Source organism: Astatotilapia calliptera, chromosome 9 (assembly GCF_900246225.1).
Source record: "Astatotilapia calliptera chromosome 9, fAstCal1.2, whole genome shotgun sequence".
NCBI classification, from domain to species: Eukaryota; Metazoa; Chordata; class Actinopteri; order Cichliformes; family Cichlidae; genus Astatotilapia; species Astatotilapia calliptera.
In genome coordinates, this window is record NC_039310.1 from 24,808,210 (window position 1) to 24,825,815 (window position 17,606).

Consider the following 17,606-nt stretch of genomic DNA (forward strand, 5'->3'; position numbering starts at 1 on the left):
AAAAGGTGATGCAACAGAGTGGGAAACATCACCCTTCAAAAACTGCGGATCTACTGGGATTTTCTCACAAAACCATCTCTAGGGTTTACAGAGATCTCTCAGTAAAAGTGCCTTATTGATGCCAGAGGTCATCGGAAAATGACCAGACTGCTCTGAGCAAAAATTCGTTGCAACCAAAGTATGCAGAAAGGCATCTCTGAACACAAGAAACCTTGGAGCAAATGGGTTATAGCAGTAGAAGAACACACTGATTATCACTCTTGTCATTTAAGAACAGGAAGCTGAGACATTTTGTGCAGGTTTGCAAAAAAATTGGACAATAGAAGATTGGAAAAAGATTACCTGGTATCACGAGTCTTCATTTTAGCTGCTACATTTGGATGGTAGGTTGTAAATTTGTCATAAAGAACATCCTGCCTTGTATCAATGGCTCAGGCTGGTGGTGGTGTAAAGATGTGGGGGATATTTATTTTTTGGCCCATGACCATTATTTAAACATGACACCTGCCTTCCTGCGTATTGTTGCTCGTCATGTAGCCATCTTCTGATGTTGGATGATCCCATATCGCAAAGCTCAAATCATCTCTAAACTGGTTTCTTGAACATAGCAGTGAGTTCATTGTACACACACACAGACAGTATGGACCAAAATCTCTGATGAATGTTTCAAGCACCTTGTTGATCATAGATTTATATTGAGGACTGATGTTTTTGATGAGACCAAAATTGAGCTGTTTAGCATCTGTCCATTTGCTATTTTTGTAGAGAAACGAATCCTCAATATGAAGCACATTAAGGACATGGAGTTGCTTAACCAGTCTCTGAACTATCCGAGGACTAACCCATCACAGGTGGTAAGCCTAGCCCTATATTTTAGAGAAAGTCCAAACTGACTTTTGGGGGGAAATTGTGTTCACAAACCAAAAATGCATATTCAGATTGGGTTAGAGTTAGGGTTTTCACCAGTGAAGACTTAGACCTCAGAATGTTAATCACGGCGGTAGCTTTGGACACTTTGCAAAAAGCAAGAAATGTCTAACAGCTGTGCTTGCTACCAATGGTTACTCCACCAGGTAGTAAATAACGTGTTCCAAGAGGATAAAATATTTCATCAACTCTCGAAACCAACCTACCATTGACATATAGACCTCACATTTTTTGTGATTGAATCGAATTATGAATTCAACACCAGGTGAAATACTTCCTATATTATTCCCTCTCTTTTAGATCGGTTCACAGAGAGAAACCCATTTCTTTGGGGAATGCTCAAGTTGTTATTTGTCAATGTAAAGATAACATAAGTCAGCATGACTGAAAATAGAAAACAGCAATTTTGCAGAAAACAATGCAATGATATCACATGCAGGGATATTTTAAAGGTTTTCTTTCTTTCTTTTTTATTTTGAGGCCATCTCTTTTAGAACAACGGGGCTTTTTTCAGTGTCTTGTGCTCTGCTGGTCACAAAAAGCAACACTGCAGATTTTCATTTGGGATTTCAAAGGTAATTGACTTCACCCAGTTGCCACCTGATTTTAATTAACAGTGCAGCACACTTGGTTGCAAACCTGCAATATAAAGAGTCAAACTGGAGACTAAGGTATTAATTAACATTAAGTACATCTAGGAGCAAATCAAAGTAAGTCATTTCCTGACGGTGTTTAATAGAGATTGTACATGATTTCTTTGAGATGTAATTAACTGAACAAGCCCATGAAAAAATTCTTAGTTCTTATCATGAAATGCAGACAGCAAAATTGGTTCCTTTCTGTTTTACTGCAGTGTAAACTTTTTTTCCTGCTCCTGCTTCAGTCTTAAAGATTCAGTTTAACTCTCAGACTGGCAGAACTGTTTTAAATGCAGTTTTTTCCCAAGCACTAACAAGTCCCACTTTATTGCAGGCTTCTCCATCCTCTGGGTCATAACTTTTTACAGCCACTCATGTCTTGAGCATAATTTCAAACATTCTCACTGCTGAATGTGATTATTTTATTACTGCTGCTGCTCCCGAATAACATTTAATACTGTTACATTACATCCAGGCTACTTAGTGTTTCAGTGCCATTACTAATGCATCAGTGCAGCAAGGCATTGAATTTCCTTTTTTTCATAATTACAACAAGAAACTTATGCAGTGCAAAAATTGTTGTATGAAAATGCTGCAGGCATACTGAAGAAAATCAAAGACTAATTTCCCATCGCAGAGTTTACCCGGCAGCTTTACCGCAGCACTGCCTCTGAAAAATAAACGAATGTGGGAATGGACTTAATGAGATGGCGAGCTGGCTTTATTTTTGCAATAAAGGAATATAAATAAGGCGATGAGACTTTATGATAATGACTGTTCGTGTTTAAAATAGGAGCGTTTTACTGTCCTCGTGAATCTAAACGAATATTTTATGAACTTGTATTCCTCGCGAGTTCTGAATTAAAGTTTGAGCCGCGTGATTTCAACGTGCATCTTTAATTGCAATCCACTCAGTCTGCATCACTTGCAAGTCAAGCGTTTTGCGCGCACGCAGAGTCCCGCACGGAGCGTTTAAAGAAGAGATGCGTGACTCTCTCTCTCCCTCTCTCTCTCTGCTATCTCCTCCTCCTCCTCTCCTCTTTGGCTTCCACTGAAAATCTTTTTTTTTTCTTTGCCGTTTCCCTTCCCGAGCAGCGCGTCCTTATACCACTTGTTATCTCACACCTTGGTCACTGCACACGAAGCTTGTGGGCGCCGGAAAAAGACCGTTTTCCGTTTTCTTCTTTTTTTGACTTACTGGTTCTGCACCGGTGTGTGTGTGCGTCTCTCTGTGTGTGTCTTTCAGTATTTGCATTTTTCCCTTGCTCCTGCCGGGGAAACAACAGTTTCTCCCAGCTTTAGGGAATCATGACCACAGCAAAGGAAGGCAATGCACCGTCGAAAGCGACTCAACAGCAAGATCAGGTACGGATGAGCTTTCCTGTCACCTCCTCGCATATTAATTACACCGTTAACCTGTGCTGCCCCTCCGCTTTGCTTGGCCAACACGGGGTTTATTTGCATGACACGCTGCAGCGACTTTTTTCACAGACTGGAATGGTGTGCGGAGGGCAGAAACGTGTATAATTTGGTACTCTGAGCTCGTTTAAAGCAGTTGGACAGGGAGTCATTCGTGGAAGTGAAAGGCTAGCCGGTGCTGTCAGATCATCACCGCCGGTAGATTTATTTTACAGCCTCCGTTGTAATCGTCTTTATTATTCAGCGGTAATTATTGTGTCACTTTACGCACGGGAGACAAGGAGCAGCTTGTGTTGTCCATTGCGTCCAGTGCGCTTCACCTTGCAGCAGCAGAGCACGCAAATGAGCCCAATTAACCCAACTTGAATCGCGTTGGAAGGCCTGCAAAAGTGCGACTAATGATTATATCACTTTATATCATCACGTCATCTTCACTCATCTTCTGATCTTTTTTCCCCAGACGTGCTCGTTTTTTGTGCTCTCTTCAGTCTGCAGGCTGAGAACACTGTTGCATTTTTTTGATGTGGTGGTGCAGGGTGGCTCTGTTCTGTTTTTATTCGCTACCTCCATCACTCAGTAATGATGGAGCATCTGCTGACCCGCCTCCACTGAGGTACCACAGCCGGCGGACACTTCAGGGAAAATCATTTTAAGCACGAATGTTTCGTGTTGCGATAACAAAGAGCCCTTTTTATCGTGCTATGTTAATGTCAAGGTTAACAAATAATGTGCCTCCACCTACAGCACAGAGCCCTTGAATTTGAATAATGATGCAAATGAATTGCTTCTTACCTACAAACGTTTAATATTTTTGAAAGTTTTTGGAATTGTAGCAAAATAAAATTAAGAAACTCATAAATTCCGTGGTGCCATTACAAATATGCTCTGACAGATGTTAGTTTGGATATCTGGACATCCAGATCCTCTAATCCTGTTGTTCTGTGTTCATTATACTGCATACAGCCACATTCAAGACTGTTTTAGGTGAATCCCTATATATCACATCTCATCCCCTCCAGCCAGTCTGTCAACTTAAACTTTAACATTAGATGGCATCTGTCACTGTTGTCCTCCACCTGTGTGCCGCACCTGTCTAATAATGACAGAAAAGGTGAGAAGGACACTTGGTTTTATCCTGCCAAGCAGACAATCTCCCCCATGCTGTGATTTAGCAGCAGACTGTCGCTCACACCCTTGGAGGCAGTCAAAGGTCCCCAAGTAGCACCCTGCGCACTGTGCACGTGCATTACAGACTGTGCAGGCACAAACATCAACATCACCAAGGAGTAGATTAGACTGTCCTGAAATTAACTGTGCAAATCAATGGAAAATGCTTCTGGAGAAACCGTGAGGGTTTTTCTTTTCTCCTGTCTTGTGCCATGGCAATTTAGATATGTTAGGTTGTTCAGGAGTGTTGGTAAGACAAAGAAGAAATGTAAAGACATCCCCTCAGGCTCTAATTAGATGTGTATTTTGAAAGGATGAAATAGAGCTGCAACACTTATTTTCATAATTATTTTTCCTCCCCAACAAATCAATGAGTTGAGTTTCCAGAAAATGGCAAAAGCCCCGTCTCACAAGTTTCAAGCTCCCAAGGTGACAACCTCAGAATATTAGTTTGGTCTGAACAACAACGCTGAATACAAAGCCGTTTCATTTTCAGCAGTACAACAAAGAGCTGAGAAACAGCTCATCATTCAAAAACTTGGAATGGATGTTTTTGCTTAATAAACGATTCAGTTGATACATCTTCTGGCTTATCAAATAATCAAGTTCTATTTTTTTGTTTGTTTTTTTCCCCCCCAAATCAAAAGTGTTTTTTACTTATCAGCTGGCTCTTTCAGATAGACGGTCCTTCTGCTCACAAGATCAGCTGAGACCTGGGGGGGGGGGCATTCTAGTCCCAGCAATCTTTGTGATAATTACCAGAAAGACCTGGTCATTCTCAAACATCAGCAGATGGCAGTTTGTGACTTTCCGTGGACTTTCCTGAGACTTGAATAGGGTAATCAAACAATGGCCTCAAGCATATTATTTTTTAAACCTCCAGTCTAACAAAGACGTGTGTTTTTGGAAACACTTTACATCAGGAGACACGGCCACTGTGATTACATGTGCTCCTGCAGTGATCCGCTGATTGATGGTCTGCTAGCAGGGCTTGTGGTCCAGGGACAGAGGATGGAGATAGAGGGCAGCTCACTAGAGATAACAGCAGCAGCTCTTCAGTAATCACCTAGCTGCAGCAGCACAGAGTCACATCGCTAACCCTCATTACTGAAACAAGGTAGAGGTTCTGAAGGTGTAAGAGGTCGAGATGAGGCAGGGGAGGCAATGCATTTGCAGAGATGAGACACTGGATTAATTGAAAGCTGTTGTCAAAATACACATACCTTTGGTGTTTCATCGCTGTCTAGGTAATGAACCAGAGTGCTGTGATTGGGGAACCTGCAGGTTTGACGCACGGCAGTTGTTGAAATTAATATCTGCTGCATGATATGGACAACAGGAGCAAGATAGTTGTGTTTAAAGGGAAGAACAAACCCTGCTGGCTTGGTAAACACGCCTGCACTGTGAACGGTTGCATTATACAGATTTCAGTTATTTTTCTCGCAGCCATTCGAAGCTCAGTGCGGCTTTAAAGCAGAGATCACAGCACCCAGCTTTTAATGGGTGAGACTTCTGCAGATTCACTTCCACCCTTCATCCTAATAATCAGGCCTTTCCCCCCCCCACACTCTTTGGAAACCATAGTAGGTAACACAGTCTAAAGAGAGAGACTTAGATGTGGTGAGAGACGAGCTGAAAAGCAAAGCCTTCCCTCTTAGACCTGAATTTGTGCAGTCTCGTACTAGCAGAACAGAAAAGGGTTTTTTGGGGGTTTTTTTGGTGGTGGGGGGTAGGGGATTCAATGCCAAAAACTCAGATCATGCCATTGCGGCAGCTTGAGCAACAGCTGAGTGGAGCAGGCTGTGGGTGTTGAAGAGGATAGACATCTAAGGGCCAAAGAAAGAATCAAGCCATAGCATGGGTAGGATGCAAGGGCTATGATCTTACTTACTTACTCTCTCTCTCACAGCAAGAATTTGGTGTTCTGAATTAGTTATACAAAGGACTGGCCTTCCGATAGCATGTCTTTTTTCTAAGAGAGGCTGCTTACTTAGTATCATGATAGTATTCAGCGTCATGTCGATCTTAAGTGAGGTTTCTGAAGGGTTGCTGTTCTCAAATATTGATAAGCTGTTGTTCACTTGAAATGGAGCCTGTCTGCCACGAGCTGATAAATTCAAACATAAAACCTGAAGATGCTCACTTGAAAGTCAAACCGAAATATTGATGTGAAGAAGTCAGAAGGGAACACGCTCTTTTTACGATGGTGAAAGGTTCAAAAATTGTGAAATGGGTGATATTTCATTTTAGCATGCTTCCTGTTGTATTGCAAAGATAAGCGTGGCTTTAATCAGCCCGTGTTTTGTTTCATTCACCTTGGTGTGGTGCCTCGGTAGCCTGCCGATGAAGAGCACGCATGACAAGTGCTCAAACAGATGTTGATTAAAGTAGCAACTTACACACAAGACACAAGAGTGGGATCATCTGCACTGCACCTGTATTGACATTTGTGCTTTTGCATGAACTTTCCTGCAGAATGTGATTTCATTGTCAATGTAATGTGTATTATGTCGATTTTTCTACTTTCTAACAACTGTCACAGGTTAAGTATTCATTTGTCAGCGTGACTAAAATGTGCCAGATTAGCTTACAGTGAATGTAGACCCTGACACGTGTTTAAAACAGCACAATTACACGGCAAAATAAATTAATTTCAATGCGGTTATCAGTGGATTAGCTTGCTTGGGAGCTTGCAGTGAGGCTCAGTGGGGATTGGATGGAGAATGCTAATGTAGCTTATTAGCTCTGTTTTGTTTTTGTTTTTCAGTCAAATTTTATGCAAGCTTCTATTATGGAGATGAAAATACTTTTAAAAAGTTTCCAGGTGGTTATGAGACTGAGCTAAATCTCAATAGTATGTCTTTCAAAAAAACAGACTCTATGTTACCGGTGTAACCATTCTCCAAATCCATTATACCTTGATTTTTGGGCCACAGTTAATTCATGTTTTTATTTAGCAGGATTTTGGGAAAAAAAAGACTATCACTTGCATCATCACTTGAATGATGAGTGGATCGTGTGCTAACAATAAACTCCATCATTCTGATGTGTTGCAGCTCACTCTTTAGCTGGAAGATTTTTTAACATTACAGCTTTCCACAGATGAGCACACTTTTACCATCACTGACAGCCCTACAGTGATCACTAGCTAAAGCAATGCAGGCACAACACTTTATGGCTTATTCACATTTTCAAAAGCTTTTATTACATTTCTCATGTATTTACGCTGCTATTTCTGGCTTCTCGATTCATATGGGGGTTTCGTGAGGTTGCAATTTTCATCACATTTTTGATAGAAGGCATCGAGATAATAAATGCAATTTACTTACTTTTAATTACATTTTTTAAAGACTTTCAGTAAGTATTATGGGCAACAAGTTAAGGGATCTGCCATGCTTTTTTAGGCAAAAAAGTAAAGAATTTCTAGAAGCAGCCACATCATATCAGTGACTTTCAACCTTTGCAACAGCTGCTAATGTCTAGTAAATCATCAAGGGAGCGTATCCTGTTGTAAATCCTTAACCAGACAGTCAACATGCATTAACAGAATGCATGTTTTTTGGGTAAAGTCATGTTCCCTGTCAGAAGCATTGTTTTTATTTCAGCTCAGATGCATTATCAATACTGTGTTTGTGAAAACTAAAAGGATAGTGTGGACAGTTTTTTTTTTTTGTTTAAACCAAGTGTAAACGGCTATTTTAGCCATTAGGCCCCATTTATTCTGGTTATTTGAAGACTATCTCACAAGTACCCCCTGGCAAGATATGAAGCTGCTATGCCCCAGCTGATTTGCAGCCAACGCCTGTACACTGGGATTAATAGGAAATTGAACAGACCTCTAGATTATTTCTGTGGCATCCTTCTGTTTCTCTGCCATGGGAGTCACCTAATCCTGCTGATATGTCTTTGTCATCTAATTACAACACAGAGGCAACCACAGAGAATGTGTTTTCCCACAAGTGGCTGAGCTAATCGGCTTGCTACAGAGAAAATAGAAGAGAAGATCAGTGGAACTATGTGACTAACTGGTGATATGTTAGCTACAGTCTTGGGTTATTTTCTGAAAGTAGTTACGAGGCTCATCCCATGTATGTTGGAGAGCAGACTGTGAGACTGACAGACAGGTTGTTTTCAGTTTAATGTCTATTTCCATGTAACTCATACCCTCAACTATGGGCCAGGAGCTCTGGGTAGTGACAAAAAGATTGAGACTGTGGATATAAACATTGGAAATGATCTTCTTTCGAGGGGTAATAGAGGAGCTTGGTCATTCAGGAGGGGCTCAGAAGAGATGCGCCCCTCCACGTTGAAAGGGGCTGGTTGAGTTGGTTCAGGCATCTAACTAGGATGCCTTCTGGGCATCTCCTAGGTGAGGTATTTGTGCATGTCATATCAGGAAGAGGCCTTAGGGCAGACCCAGCACATGCTGGAGAGCTTAGTCCCAGCTGGCTTTGGAGCACTTCGGTGTGTGGTGCCTCAGTAGTTGGACAGATGGAGTTACCAAGCTTCAGGGAAAAGATCTGACCACCACCTTGCTTCCTCAGTGTGATACAGTGAGAAGTTCTGTATAGGAAAACTTTTATCCACCTTCTGGCAGGCTATTTAAACAGATATTTATGAGGTTCTTCTGAAGTCCTCAGTCTACATTTTCTGTATGATGGACTTTCCAGCTTTGAGTGACTTTGCTTCCAACTAGCATACTAGAGTACATTTCATTTGGGAAATGCACAAACTTCTTTTAAAACCACACAACTGCAAACTTGGCGTGGAACTTTGCTCACTTCCACATAGATTTCTCCTGTTGTGATAAACCAACTAGCAAACATGCTGTCAGAGCAGTCAGTTTTATCACATACACTTTTTCCCCTTTTTTCTTTCTTCTCACTTTGTTGAATCTTTTTAGGGTAGCCACTTTTTAATAAGAGAGATAAGCAGAATAGCTGAAATAGATTCGGGAAAAGTAAGAGTGACAAGATTATTCAGTTTTGGAATGCTAATAGATGATAGGCCAGTTCCTCCTGTTTACTGACTGCCCTTGACTGATAAGAGGGAATGGAAGATGGATTTAGAGGAGAATTGGATGTCCCTAATGTTTGTGCCATAGTTCATCTAAAGGGCAATTATGACCAATTGAGCCGTAATGTTGGGGTCTGAAGTGGAGATTAGAGGCGAGATTGCCAGGCAGCTAGCATGGCAATTCATCACGATTGTTGTCATGATTTAAATGTTCTTTGCCGAAATGGCTTATAAAGCATGGGAGTGGGGGATGGGAGGGGGGCTTTAATACAGCAATAAATATTCAGTGTTTGGAGCAACGGTCAAACTAAATGTCATGACAATCCTCCATCTCACTAACAGTCAGTGTAGACATCGCGTGTGTGTGTGGCTTTATGAAAACACCTCAGGAGGAGTTTCCAAATAGTGTGTAAAACTGCCTCATTTAGGAAAAGTTCAGCAATTCTTTCTGTCAGGTGTTGGGGAAAAAAATTTTTTGCTCCTTTGTTGCATTCTAATTGTGTCTCTAAGCTACGCGAGTCAGCACAGAATATGCATCGAGATGCTATTAAACAATGTTCCGCTTTTTCCTCTATGAACCTGAGCGGTCATATTTCCATAAATGAACCAACTGGCCCAGAAGTCTAAGTCATGCCTTTTTCTCCTCGCCCTCTTTCAAATTGATATAAATAAGGTAAAGGTATTTAGAATATTATTATATCTAATCTAATGTATGTTTTATAAATGAACTGCAATCGCGTTTTGAATTAGAACTTTTCAGATTTAATGGCCTACATGGAGCCTAATCTTCTGGTTAGTCATTTTTAAAAGCCCAATGGGAATAAAAATGTGAAATGTAAAACACCTTAATCAGCAGGGGGGGAAAAGGAAAAAAATAAAAATAAAAAATGTAGTTGTGGGACCCAATACAAGTAGAATTTCACAATTCTTGATACCAAAGCAAAATGATTATATGATGTACGTAAACTTGAACTTGTTAATTCAAAAGCAGTTGTAAATCACTGCTTTGGTGGTAGAAGACTAGTGTCGCATTTTTAAGACCATGACTCACACTGAAGTTTGGCGACTTAAAAATCTGATGTTAGCCATTATTTATTTTCTATCAGACACATGGAATATAAACAGATTTCCCTAAAATTTTGTATGTGTAGTTATTTTTTAATCTTTACTAAGATAGCATGAAAGCACAGTTAAAAAAAAAATCCTATTTTATTGTTATGACATGTCTTAGATTACTCTGATTTTGCTTGGATCAGCTGATAATCTTTGTAGGGGCAACGTCAACGTTCATAACATAATTGAAGAGTGTTTCTCCCATCGCTTCTTTATTTTTTTTAATTTTCTTTATCAGCCACTACGAATGCCAATCCTGATGTAGCTGCAAGAATTTACCATCCAATATATCAGTCCCGCTCTACTTTTTATTTAAAATCTTAACAATACGTCAACAGAACACAGAATAATGAAATGTTAAGATGGTTGCTGATTAGTCTACTAACATTACTATGAGGTATTGTGTTAGTTTTAGAGATGGCACGATACCACTTTTTTATGTCCGATACCGATACCGATATCATAAATTTGGATATCTGCCGATACCGATATGAATCCGATATAGTGTTTTTTAATCAACAAAACTGTTTTTTAAAATATCTTGCTGCATTTTGCAAGTCTGCAAGTTCATACTCAAGTTTAAAACAACAACTACACTAAAGCTATTCTGTTATACCTGTATACAAAAAAAATATTTCATAGTTCAGCAATACTGATCAATCTAATAAACTTAGACCTACACCATCCTCCCTATTCTGGTATTTTAAAGAGTACTTAGCGTAAATATTAAGCAACCTAACTAATAGGGTTCCAACTCCCAGCAACAACAAAAATAAATAAATAAAAAATAGGGAACCACCCCTCACGCGCCACCTCATGATGCTTAATCGACGTAATCAACCTTAATTTGATGCAGTGTGAGAAAAAATGTACAGAAATCAATTATTTTTCAAGAAATATTAAATAGATTCAACATCTTTCTTCAACAAAATTGCAGACTGCACAGATGGTACCTTCCCAAAGGAAAAAGTACTATAGCTTACTAGGGTATATATATTAGACTTAATAGTCACTATATACAGTAATTGACTTCTATTCATTTTACATCAAATTAAAACTTTGTGTGTCAGATAATTATTTATTAAAAGCTAGACATTTTAAATGAGAATAAGAAAGAAAAGTATGTCTTTGTGCCCCCTTTTCCCAGTTAATGCCCTATCGGCCCCCCTGGCTAAACTTTGCTAGATCTGCCCCTGCACAGTTACCAGCCGTCAGCTACCTAGAAAAAGATCCTGGTGTAGAAAGTAATATTAAATACATTCTAACAACAGCTTATCAAGCTTAAACGTGCTGCTGTTGTTCAGCCGCTGGTTTCCTCTTTCTGGTGCAAAGTGGGCCAAAAACAAAGACGGACTTGCGACAGAAAAGCCGATCAGCTGATCATTTAAGCAGTTTCACGATTGAAGTAGCAGCCGGAGAGCGAGAGGCAGTCGCTCGTTAAGCTTAACGCAGGAATGCTTTACAAACATTCAGAGATGGACTTACACACTTGCTTTACTTCTCTCGGGGATAACTTTGTCGGAGATGAAATGCCGGGTTGCTAGCGAAGCTCCAAATGCTATCCAGACCACCGACAGGTCCCGCATGCCACAGCCGCTCTATCACGTGATGCATACTGCTCCGACATGCTAACGTTCTGAGGTGAGTTACGGCGTGTTGCAAGTTTTGTGAGGTGCTTTCGTGATATTTAATGGATCGGATTACATTTTTTATTTTTCTCCGATATCCGATCCAGTCATTTAGGTCAGTATCGGACCGATACCGATACGTAATATCGGATCGGTCCATCTCTAGTTAGTTTAAGGATTTATATAATGTTAGCTATTGCAAACTTTGAGCAGTGGTTTAGTTTTACAGTGGCATTGCCTGCTGTCAAAAACAAAATGGTTCCATAAGAAGGCAAATACTTGGGATGCTGAGCTTAAACTCATTCAGCTTGCATTCTTTAAATAGATCTACATGCTAGTGTTTTAGGCGTTCTATATAAAAAAGGAAGTACGAGAACCTAGTTTGCATACTGAAATTTGCGACTTTCGCGAATGCCTTGTGGCAGAGCTATTACAACATTTAGTTGTCTTCCAGATTTAGTTTTTCCTGTGCTTGTGGCAGTACTACTTCTTCAGCATGCACTAGGATAGACTAGACCTGGTAGAGGTGTGCTGTATGTCTGGAAAAATTGCATCCATAGTACATCCACTGCCTACAGTACCTACAGTACCTACAGTATGACAAAAAACACCTAAATAATATCACGTTTTTATAATTTTCACATTGAAAGGTATATAAAGTATCAGTTCTGGTGACATACCTAAACCATGTCAAACTAGAGGAAATTTCATTGGTTGTCAGAGCAGTGAAATAAACCTGCTCATAAGAAAAATTCTACCACTTTCACTGTTTAAGCTTTTGCCTTCCTCTGCTGTGTGCTCTTTCTGAACATGTCTGCTGTGTTGAAGCAACTTAAAAAAAAGGCAGCTGTTCATCTATGGCGAGTTTATTTTTAACACCATCGGTTTTAGAGTAACACAATAACAGCTATTGTGCTGAACACGATATGTGCACGCCTTTAGGGAGCTGATGAAGATGTGTAGAAACGAGATAGATACCGAGGAAGGTGAATGCAGGAAATACTCATCGCTTTTGTGCTGTTCATCCGTGCATGTAAAACCCGACAGTATTAAATCAGATTTGGAGAAAAGACCTCGACCCAAAAGCTTAAACCAGAATAATTTAGATCAAAATGAAAGAAAATATGTGCACGGACGTGCAGCCAGTGATTGTGTGTGCATTTTGTATGCACCATGAAGTCAGATTAATCAGCAGTTTATCTCCACGTGCCTTGTGTGTCTGTACCATATAAAGCATGTGTGTTTCAGTGGGCAAGTTGATATGTCTTTGTATTCTCGTCTTCGTTTGTGTTTATCTGTGCCTTGCCTCAGTCCATTGGAGCTGTGTTTCCTGGGCTTATCGACCTGCTGTAATTAGGGGCCTAGAGCTGCAGAGCAGGAAGGCGATCAGGAGCCACCGTGTTCCGCCGAGCCTCTAATTGAAACGTTGAGCGTTTCCAGGTTCACCGTCGGCCCCCCTCGGGTCCCCGCTGTCATCTCGGCGCCACCTCCATGCCTGTGACAAACATTCAGAAGAGAGAGTGCTAGTCACGAATGATAAGCAGGTAATTGCCTGTAGGCTCAGATGCGAATTAGGAGACGCTCGTGCTCCAGCTTCATTGGACATGCTGCCAGGGGTTGTTTATGCCACTGTAGTGTGTGTGTGACACCTCAAAATGGTACACAGAGATGAGGTGAGCTTATCAAGTCGGAAGGCTTGTCTTATTTAGGCTCTAGTTTCTGAGTTTACACTTAATGTCATGGTATAGTTTGTTAAAAAAAAATCCTCACTTAGACACTAATGAATAACAAATTTCTCCCCACTTCCCTGCAAATTGCCTGATGAGGCAGCACACAGAGCCCACTCAGTAGCCTGCAGGGGCCTGAAGACCCATAATTTGGCATCTGGGTGCTCAGCCAGTCACAGACCTTTTAAGAATGGGCTTTCTTTTCAAAGCCCGGGCCAGCCTTCCAACCAGTGTTCCTGCTGACATTTATCGTCTCAAACCTTTAGCGTTATTGTTATGAGTGCAATAATTCTTGCCGTAGGGGAATACTCACAGCGCTCCAAATTGACCAACTTGAGGATTTTAATGTGACAGCTCATCACATTATAGCGGTGGGAGCGTGAAAGTAGGCGGCCCGATACAATATCATCTTTCTCTACTTGAGAAGCATGCGCCTGTGTCATCTGTCTGACAGTCCTGTTGTCAGCTCCATCCTGGACTGTCTATCGGTTGGCATGCATCCCAGTCTTGCTTCTGCCAGCTATAAAAACATAAGTCTGAGTAGAAGGGAGGTGGTCAGAGGCGACAGTGTCAACCCCCTGCTGTTTTCCCATGCTCAAAATATTGGCAGCCATTACATGTCTCCTCAGTGGCGTTTAGTGCCCATTGCTGAATTGCTGACTTTCATCATGACATTTTCTGGGCACGCTCCAAATGCCCAGCAGCAGCCTGGTTTCTATGGAGATTCGGTTGCTCAATATGCAGCTTTGCACAAAGAAAACACACACAGAGAGATAAAAACAGACAAAGTGAGTAGGGCAAATGAATATTGGTCATTAATTGCATTGCTGTCTTGTTTTATGCTATTCCTTTGATTTAGTTTTCGTCGCTAGTTAAACAAAAGCTCGGCTAATGTGCATCTCATTCTGGCAAATGAGCATGCAGCCCTGATTTCAGTGTTACTGCAAATGAGCACCCAACTTTGTTCAAACATCAAACACGACAGGACGCGTGATTGGCGCTTTTGATTTGGCTATTGTTCTCCTGATATGAAAATGTGCTACAGCGGCACTTGGCTTGAATTGGCATTGCACACAGGGTGCTAATTACCACAGAAAGTCGGTGTTTTCATAGGCTTTTCAATCCCTGTGAATTCAGCTTATAGTTTGGTGGAACGTGTATGCAGATGAGAATTTTTTTGTTGCTACATTTTGCTTGTTTGTTACTGAAATGTTTTAGTGGCCTACCTACTTATTCGCACCTGGCACGATTCATCGTTCATCTGCTTTATATGGCCAAGAAGAGATACTAAAATACTTTGTGGCACTTACACAGTCTGATTGAATCTTCCGTCTTTACCATTTTCGAGATTAGAAGTCCACATAGTTCCACACAGGGTTTTCACTGTGGAGTTTATTATCTCATTTCAGTGATCCTCAGGGTGCTGTCAATTGCCTCTGAATTATAACATCTATCCCTGCTTATATCAGTGAAATACAGGTTCTCCCACACTCAGTCAGTTGTTATCTTTTTAGAGGAGAAAAAAAACTACACTCCTGGGTATTCTCTGGGTCTGTATGAAGCTTAAAAAGCTCCCCAGTGAGTTTTTATCACCAATTTTATATCAGCTGTCACTGACCCTTGAATTTGCTTCAGGACAGTAAGATATCAAAATTAACAGTTCTTGTTATACTTATCAGATTGCACTATGAGTAGAGAACACTTTCTTTTTGAAGTTTTCTGGCCTTTCAGACTTTAGGGTGCCAAATGTAATACCTTTTACTTGTTATCGCCTTCAGTAGATAATTATGATGTGAAAGTTTTGAAACAGAGGGTTATCTTTAACAACTTAAATTGGAAAAAGAACATCAATCATTAGCAGGCAAACAATGTACATAAAACACAAGGGAGTCAACTTCAAACACAGCAAACCAAAATTGAAAAAGATTACTAGTTAGTAGATTTCAAAACTTGTGTGGAGTCTTTTCCCCTTAGTGCCTGAGTCACACAGGCCCAGAGACTTTGAATAGTAAGTTGCATCAGCTGAGGTTCAGAATGTGGGATGTGTCTAAATAAAGCTTTCACAGCTTCACTGCACTTGACAATTAGTTAGAGTGTTTGTGTTTGTGGACAAGTTGCTGTCTTCCATGTAAGCTATGGGCTACTGTGGCAAAATGTTAGTGACCAAAGCAATCATAAGGAGACCTGTCAATCATAGGGGTAGCCACTAGAGATGGACCGATCCGATATTACGTATCGGTATCGGTCCGATACTGACCTAAATTACTGGATCGGATATCGGAGAAAAATAAAAAATGTAATCCGATCCATTAAATATCACGAAAGCACCTCACAAAACTTGCAACACGCCGTAACTCACCTCAGAACGTTAGCAGTCGGAGCAGTATGCATCACGTGATAGAGCGGCTGTGGCATGCGGGACCTGTCGGTGGTCTGGATAGCATGTGGAGCTTCGCTAGCAACCCGGCATTTCATCTCTGACAAAGTTATCCCCGAGAGAAGTAAAGCAAGTGTGTAAGTCCATCTCTGAATGTTTGTAAAGCATTCCTGCCTTAAGCTTAACAAGCTGCCTCTCCTGCTGCTACTTCAATCATGAAACTGCTTAACGATCAGCTGATCGGCTTTTCTGTCGCGAGTCCGTGTCTCTAGTTTGCTTTTGGCCCACTTTGCACCAGAAAGAGGAAACCAGCGGCTGAACAACAGCAGCACGTTTAAGCTTGATCAGCTGTTGTTAGAATGTATTTAATATTACTTTCTACTCGAGGATCTTTTTCTACGTAGCTTACGGCTGTAACTGTGCAGGGGCGGATCTAGCAAAGTTTAGCCAGGGGGGCCGATAGGGCATGAACAGGGAAAAGGGGGCACAAAGACATACTTTTCTTTCTTATTCTCATTTAAAATGTCGAGCTTTTAATAAATAATTATCTGACACCCAAAGTTTTAATTTTATGTAAAATGAATAGAAGTCAATTACTGTATATAGTGACTATTAAGTCTAATATATATACCCTAGTAAGCTATAGTACTTTTTCCTTTGGGAAGGTACCATCTGTGCAGTCTGCAATTTTGTTGAAGAAAGATGTTGAATCTATTTAATATTTCTTGAAAAATAATTGATTTCTGTGCATTTTTTTCACACTTTATCAAATTAAGGTTGATTACGTCGATTAAGCATCATGAGGTGGAGCGTGAGGGGTGGTTCCCTATTTTTTATTTTTTTATTTTTGTTGCTGGGAGTTGGAACCCTATTAGTTAGGTTGCTTAATATTTACGCTAAGTACTCTTTAAAATACCAGAATAGGGAGGATGGTGTAGGTTTAAGTTTATTAGATTGATCAGTATTGCTGAACTATGAAATATTTTTTTTGTATACAGGTATAACAGAATAGCTTTAGTGTAGTTGTTGTTTTAAACTTGAGTATGAACTTGCAGACTTGCAAAATGCAGCAAGATATTTTAAAAAACAGTTTTGTTGATTAAAAAACACTATATCGGATTCATATCGGTATCGGCAGATATCCAAATTTATGATATCGGTATCGGTATCGGACATAAAAAAGTGGTATCGTGCCATCTCTAGTAGCCACACCTTAAAGCCTGCTTATGATCTTATCTTTATCTTGTCTCATCTATAAATGCAACCATAATTTACAAGTATGGTGTTTCAAAGAACACTTACAACTAGTGACTGGGACCATAAAATTGTTCAGAAACATCCAATAAATGGAGTCAGAAGTGGGGTAATTTCAAACTATATATTTTGTATAAAAAGGGAACCTTCCCTCCACTGGACATTAGACATGGCAATAGAGGTTTGTCTTCACTTCAACCTTAAGAGCAACTTAAAGCCCTGGTCAATATTGCAATTGTGTTTATTCCCCAACAAGTTGCAAGTTGTTGCTGAAGGCTTATGTGGGAGGCTTAAGTTCAGTTCAGTTCAATTTTATTCATACAGCATCAAATCACAATAG

At 40.4% G+C, this 17,606-nt stretch overlaps 1 protein-coding gene across 6 annotated transcripts in view; it reads left to right on the forward strand.

The window, feature by feature from the left end:
- LOC113029320 (dipeptidyl aminopeptidase-like protein 6) overlaps window positions 1-17,606 on the forward strand; it is a 261,437-nt gene that overhangs the window by 138,708 nt on the left and 105,123 nt on the right. The window contains exons 1-2 of one of the 6 annotated variants that reach the window (XM_026180140.1): window positions 632-1,637; window positions 2,812-2,930. The exons of 4 other annotated variants lie outside the window; for them this stretch is intronic. In XM_026180140.1, the coding sequence (XP_026035925.1) occupies window positions 2,874-2,930 (57 nt within the window). In that variant the 5' untranslated portion in view covers window positions 632-1,637; window positions 2,812-2,873. Of the gene's footprint in view, window positions 1-631; window positions 1,638-2,068; window positions 2,931-17,606 lie in introns of those variants that run through there. One more of the 6 variants, XM_026180139.1, reaches the window with a different exon arrangement.